The 6,810-nt window shown below is 29.9% G+C and overlaps 1 protein-coding gene across 1 annotated transcript; it reads left to right on the top strand.

Annotated features, from left to right (window-relative positions):
- Positions 1-2,834: 2,834 nt before the first annotated feature.
- Positions 2,835-5,989, top strand: LOC120072264 (glucan endo-1,3-beta-glucosidase-like). The gene is made up of 3 exons (XM_039024694.1): positions 2,835-3,217; positions 3,301-3,429; positions 4,938-5,989. Exons 1-3 carry the CDS (start codon positions 3,142-3,144, stop codon positions 5,882-5,884), a joined length of 1,152 nt encoding a protein of 383 aa, XP_038880622.1. The 5' UTR covers positions 2,835-3,141; the 3' UTR covers positions 5,885-5,989.
- The last annotated feature ends 821 nt before the right edge of the window (positions 5,990-6,810 follow it).

The following is a 6,810-nucleotide window of genomic DNA, read 5'->3' as shown; positions in this document are numbered from 1 at the left end:
TTAAATGATGACATTCTACTTCTAACCTCAACTCTCATTAATTCGAATTGTCATTTTTTTAAAAAAAAAAAAAAAAAAGTAAAAAACGAGCAGTTTTGATTTATTTTTTATTATTTTTTTTTTTTTGAAGGAAATGAGTTGTTATGGAATACATCTTTGCCAAAAATTTATACTACTTGGAAACTCCGATAATTTTTATTGTACTATTATATTCTTAAAAATTCATTTTATTGATGAAAAATGACGATGTCAAGTTCAACTTTGCCAACGTTTACACTGATTTTCCCTTTTTTTAGAAAAAATAAAAGATTACATTGATTGGTATACTCTTTTAAATTTATAAAACTATTTTTTCTTCATATTGTTTGAATGAATATTATTCATGTATTATCTAAACTCATTTATATACTTTATAAATTTGTAATTAAATTGTTTAATTTAATTTGGTTTATAGTTTAATTTAAGTTAATTAATTAATTTTAATATGAAAAAATATTTTTAAATGTCAAATATTGAAAATATTTTCAAATATAGCAAAATGTCACCGTATATTAGTAATAGACACTGATAGGTGGTGTCTATCTTTTATAAACATTTTGATTCATTTTTCTATATTTGAAAACAATTGTTTAATATTGATAATTTAAATGTTTCATTATATAGATTACTGAGGAATTAAATTAAGATAATCCAAATATTATATAATAAGAAAATTCTTATAAATAGAAAAATTCCAAAAAAATATTTATACTTTATAGCAAAAAAAATCTCAAAGTACTTGTGCTTTTGAAACTTTTTGTTATGAAGTGTAAATATTTTAAAATATTTTTTATATTTAAAAAGATCCATAATAATAACATGTATCTTGTACTTTAACAATTTTTTTTTATGGATATTCATCTCCCCATCTCTTACCGTTTTTTTCTCTAAAATAATAATAATAATAATATGGCTAGTATAACTAAAAAAAATATGGTAAAATTGTTTAAAAAAAAAAAGAAAAAAAGAAAAACCTTTTTGATCAATGAGTTTCAAAAAATAAATGTATTTAGTCTTCAAATTAGTCATTTTATTCGCTAAGTTTTCAAGAATAAATTTAAAAGGATCATTTCTAAAAAAAAATCGTTTAAATTTAATATGAAAAATCTATAGATGCTAATGTTGCAAGATGACACAGGAAAAAAATATATAATTTTTAATATTTCCCTCAAAACCTTAGGAATAGCCTCATTTAAAAATTTTTATAATTATCCGCATAGATCCATCTCCTCATTTCCCTCAAAATATGGGTATTTTAAGGAATATAAGAGGTAGAGTTGATTCCTCGGAATTGTCAAAAGTCATTTTCCTTAAAAACTCAATTTTCACCAATAAAACCTCTCCTGTTTCAACCGTTACGAACGCCCAAATCATAGAGCAGAAGGGCAAATAATAGAAGAACAAAAAACCCAAGACAAATCATGGCAACTCCCATGGATTTGATCTCAGGGTGGTTATAAAATCAGATTTTGCAAATGGGTTTATCAAATTCATATTTGATTACTGATTTTTACTTTGTTATTCTTCAACTCAAGAACAGACCAAAAAACCAAAACATCACTACATAAATTGTACTTCATTATTCTTAAGTTCATTCAAAATTCAGTAATCCCCTTTTGGGTTTTGAGAAAATTGGAGATTAGATGAGGGCTTTCCATTGAGATTATTTTGAAAAAAATGGAAATCATTTTTCAATGGGGATGGAAGAGAGACAACCAAAGAGAAGAGAATGAGAGAGGGGATGAAAGAGGAGATAGAACATTCAAAAATATATATATATTTTTTTTTCCTTCAGCATCTATAAATTTTTTATATTAAATTTAAAGGATTTTTTTAGGGAGGGAGCTTTTAAATGTATTTTTCATAAAAGAAAAATTAACGAAACAAATAAACGAAAGATATAGCTGAAGAGAAGATAATTACATAACCTTTAGAAGAAATAATAGTGTCAATTTCTTACGTGTCAAAACTATAAATATTATTAGTATTATAAACTAAATACAAAGTAATGAAAAAAGTACGTTTATAATGAATAAATAGAAACATAACCTTTAGAATAAAATGAGAGTGATTGGTGTATAATAAAATGAAGAAACATAAAGGAAGAAGCACATTTGAAACACAAAACAAAAATGAGGAAAAAAGCAATTTGGAGGAGAAATGAGGAAAATAAGTTGAGTGTTACTCATAATACCAAGTTGGAGGATAATACCCCCCACTAATAAACACAAACAAAACAATAAAGAGAGATTGGATATCTCTACAGAGCTCTTCAATCTTATCTTTTCATTATGAAGGATGACGTCACCCAACTTCTCTTGAATGACTTCAATTGATTACTGTTACCTATATCAACCGTACTAGCCTCATTCTTTTGTCCAATGAACTTCCCTTTGCCAAATAAATAGGTTGGTCAGATATCACGATTTTCCCTAGTCAGGATACAAATCTTTTGCTAACTACGTAGTCTATGGTTGGTTAGTCCACTCCAGAAGCTAGGAAGAAGCATATTGAGATGAGAAAGTTGGAGTTTTATGTTATTGAGAAAGGAATTCTAGTCCTTTCACCTGCACATTTGCAAAACGGCAAGAAAATAACATATTTATTCTAATGGTTTTTTGAAAACCTTGTTTCCTCTATTTTTTTTCAAAGGAATTGTAGAAAAATGTGATATGGGAGAATCAAACATCCGACTTCAAGATTGATAGTAGGAGTACCTATACTGGTGTTGGTTTTTCTAATTTTTCTCTTGAAGTGCATTATTGATAGGTTAATCCATTTTTTTTTTTTTTTTGTTAGTCCAATCCCATGCCCATGGGGTTTTGGTTTTGAACAAGTCAACCCTCAATACTCTGTGATACCTTGTCAACTTCAAATTGAATTTTCCATTGAAATCTAGAGACAAGCTAACACAGAAATTGATGAGCCAACAGCAGGAAAAATCGCCATAACCATGGAGGAGAACAAGACACGCTTCTCCGAATGGATTTCAGAAGTCCATGGCGGAAGCGTTTCAACTTTCTCTCTCAACATTTGCTCTGTTTTTCATGAGAAGGTTTTCGTTTTACAACATTCTCATCTGAATCCGTTCATTGCTCGCTCATGGCTTCTTCTTCAATCTTCTTCTCCACATTTTGCTCCGTTTTTGTTCTTCTCCTTGGGGCTTTCATTCCTCCAGGTTTCCACTGATTGGAGAATCGATTATGATTTGGCCTCAATTTTTCTAGGGTTTTAATTGTATCTTATCTTGTGGTAGAACAGAATCAAAGTCTGGAAATATGGTGATGGCGATTGAAGATGAAGATTCCATGGCTCTTTTACCGTTTGGATCTGCCTCTGGTGCTGGAAGCTTTATCCGACTTTCTCAATGCGGTGGCCCTCGCCGGACAGGTAACTCATTTCTTTCCCTTCACTGGTTTTTCTACTTTGTCTTCATTGTTGAGCTTGTTGCTTCTGAATGGCATTACCCAATTATGGTTTTAGCTAAAACAGAGTTGGATTATGAAGTCTTCCTGATACTTTGGCATTCATGGTGAATTTCTGTATTTGCGTTTCTTAGACAGTAACCATTTATTCTGCATATTTCTTGAGTAAAAGAGTTGAATTCTTAGCCAATATCTCAAATCAAAAATAAAATTTTGAAAACTCCTTGTTTTTAGTTTTTAAAACTTGATTTGGTTTTTGAAAATATCTATTGAAAAAGTAGATAACAAAACAAGAAGTTTAGAGGTGAAAGTGATGTTTGTACGCCTAATTTTTAAAAACTAAAAATCAAGTGAATATGAAACCGAACTTAAATCTTTTCTTTTTCTATAACTATAACTAGGATATTGAGCTCCACTCTTTGCATTATGTTGGTATGTTCTGACCCACTCATGACTCACCAATCTCGAGAGGCTTTGTCCAACCCTGCCCAAACTTTGGAAACAAGAAGAAAGATTTTTAGTTGTTAAGTCCCTATTTGATAATCGTTTGGTTATTATTTCTAAAATCGTGCACGTTTTTTTCTTAATTTCTATACTATAATTTTTTTTTAAAGAAACATAGAAGTACATCGATGGAGAAACTTGATTTTCAAAATAAAAAACCAAATAACTATTCATGGCGCCTAAGTTTTTAACATCTAGGACTTGGACTAGGATTTTGAAACTACCTCCAAACAACTCAAGCCTTTCTACCCTTAGATCTACTTTTATAAGAGCAAATTATATAAGATCAAAAGAGGAATAAGGATATGTTTGGGAGTGATTTTAAAATAGTTAAAATAACTTTTGTCATTTTCAAAATCACTCTTAAATGTACTTTTAATCATTCAAAACCAATTTTGACGAAATGAAAATTGCATTTAAAAATATAAAATTAAATATTAGATTAATTTCGAGTGATTGTAGTCATGTTTCAAAATGATAAAAGTGATTTTAACCATTTCAAAATCACTTGTAAGCATACTAAGAGCTTATAATTTCAGATAATATCAAAAGGACTTGGTAACAGCATATGTCACATTTACATTCACACCTACAAAATTATCCAACGAGTTGATTGTTTCAAACGTTTCTCATACTCTAAACCATATTTTCCTTCTCTTCAATTATTGTTGGCATCGTGGTCTGATCTGCAGCTAACTACCTGATTGTGTCTAGGGTTGATGATCATGCATACCTGTCAAATATTGTGGTGATAAAATGAGTTAGAATTGTTATCAATACCCTCGAAACTGGATTGAGATCCCTTCTCAGAAGATAGTTGAGTCCCCTTTTTGTTCCGTTCTCAAGTCCCTGAACTTATGCATCCCCTTTGAGCTGACTAAACATTTTATGCTGTATGAACTTTGTTTTCTGTTTTCCAAACTGATCAAGGTTACTTTTGTTTGAGCATTCATATGGTTGCAATTGCAGAATCCATTGGTGTTTGCTATTCAAGCGCAGGCAACAATTTACCAGATGCCAAGGAAGTAGTACAACTATACAAAAGCAACGACATCAAAAAAATGAGGATTTATAATCCTGATGCAGCTATATTAAATGCTCTTCGAGGATCGAACATTGAACTCACTGTAGGCATTCCGAATACTGACATCGAACACATTGTTAATCTTTCTTCTGCAGCAAACTGGGTAGAAAAGAACATTCTAGCCTATGTCCCACTCGTCAAATTTCGATACGTTGCCATTGGAAATGAGGTGCAGCCATCCGATCCCATTTCTCGATATGTTTTACCAGCCATGAGTAGCATTCATAGTGCAATTTCAGCAGCCAATTTGCAGGATCAAATAAAGATTTCCACAGTAATATCCACGAGCTTCTTGTCAAACTCCTCCTTTCCTCCATCTAATGGCTCATTTAGTTCAGAGGCTGGTGGATTTATGGAACCAATTGTTGACTTTCTGGTTAAGAATGGTTCACCACTTCTTGCTAATGTGTATCCCTACTTCGTTTACACCGAGATCACTCGAACCATCAGCCTTGACTATGCTTTGTTCATGCAATCGCCAAGTCTTGTGATAAGAGATGGCAATTTTTTTTACAACAGTCTTTTTGAATCAATGGTTGATGCTCTTTACGTAGCGCTTGAGAAGTTAGGTGGAGACAAAGTGTCGATCGTGATATCGGAGAGCGGTTGGCCGTCGGGTGGAGGCAAAGGTGCTACAGTTGAGAATGCAGGTACATACTATAGAAATTTGATTAGCTTTGTTCGAACGGGGACACCGAGGAGGCCGAGAAGAGCTATCGAAACATATTTGTTTGCTATGTTTGATGAAAATTTGAAGTCTCTTGAAATGGAGAAACATTTTGGTTTATTCACACCTGACAAGAAATCAAAATTCCAACTTAGTTTTAGTTGAGTAAAGGGTGTAAGAATATTTATATTCATTCCGCAATAAACACATATATGCAATTATTTATACTTTTCATTTTAAATGTAAAATGAAACCCTATTTGAATATTATAATATATGCTTTATTGATATTCTTGAACATTCCATCATAGGCAAAAAAAAAATTCCAACAAAAATACATTTTTTAGTTATCATGTATTGATCAAATTTCATAATTTGTTTATAGCCAACTTTATTAATAAGATAACGCGACATTAAATTCTTCCTTAAAGAAAATGCATAAAGAAGTATAAACTTTGAACGATTGTTTGTCATTATAGACACAAATGACTTTCCGAAATTTGCAATTTTGAATTGCATGTTCAATTTTGCCACAAACAAAACAAACTTGACCATGCCAAAAACCTACCCCTTCTTTCATAAATTTATCAAAAATTAAGGAGTCATCTAGTTTAAGGGTTTTATAGATGTCTATGAATTAAAGATACTTAAGAATAAAATTACTGGGAATCAATAATGATTGTATTTGGTTGTACATATGAATGTTATCAGAATTTTATAGAAATAAATTATGTTTGTATTTAATTTTTAAAATTAATTATTGACACCTCTATAAAAGTTTTGAGCAAATTTAATTATTTAATGATCAAATAATAATATTATTTAAATTATTAATTATAAGTATTTGTTAAATTATATAATTATGATGTATTAATTAATATGCAATAAAAATATAAATATAACATTGTGTGATTAAAAACTAATGAATTATAATTAATCAATGATAAATTAATTATATTTATTAAAAAATAATCTCATGAAATATTAATCATAATGATAATTAATTAACTACCTATATAATTTATTAATGAATTGATAGTATTAATGCATTGGTTCTTTATAGTTTATTGAAAAAGAAGAGTATGTATGTGT

This window comes from Benincasa hispida, chromosome 2, assembly GCF_009727055.1.
Source record: "Benincasa hispida cultivar B227 chromosome 2, ASM972705v1, whole genome shotgun sequence".
Classification (NCBI taxonomy): domain Eukaryota; kingdom Viridiplantae; phylum Streptophyta; class Magnoliopsida; order Cucurbitales; family Cucurbitaceae; genus Benincasa; species Benincasa hispida.
This window is presented reverse-complemented; position numbering and strand designations above follow the sequence as displayed.

Excerpts from the sequence above, each read along its gene's own strand:
- LOC120072264 (XM_039024694.1), top strand. The coding sequence starts at position 3,142 with ATGGCTTCTTCTTCAATCTTCTTCTCCACATTTTGCTCCGTTTTTGTT. Across the intron at positions 3,218-3,300 it reads TGGGGCTTTCATTCCTCCAG|AATCAAAGTCTGGAAATATG; the intron begins GTTTCCACTGAT and ends GTGGTAGAACAG. Across the intron at positions 3,430-4,937 it reads CGGTGGCCCTCGCCGGACAG|AATCCATTGGTGTTTGCTAT; the intron begins GTAACTCATTTC and ends TTGCAATTGCAG.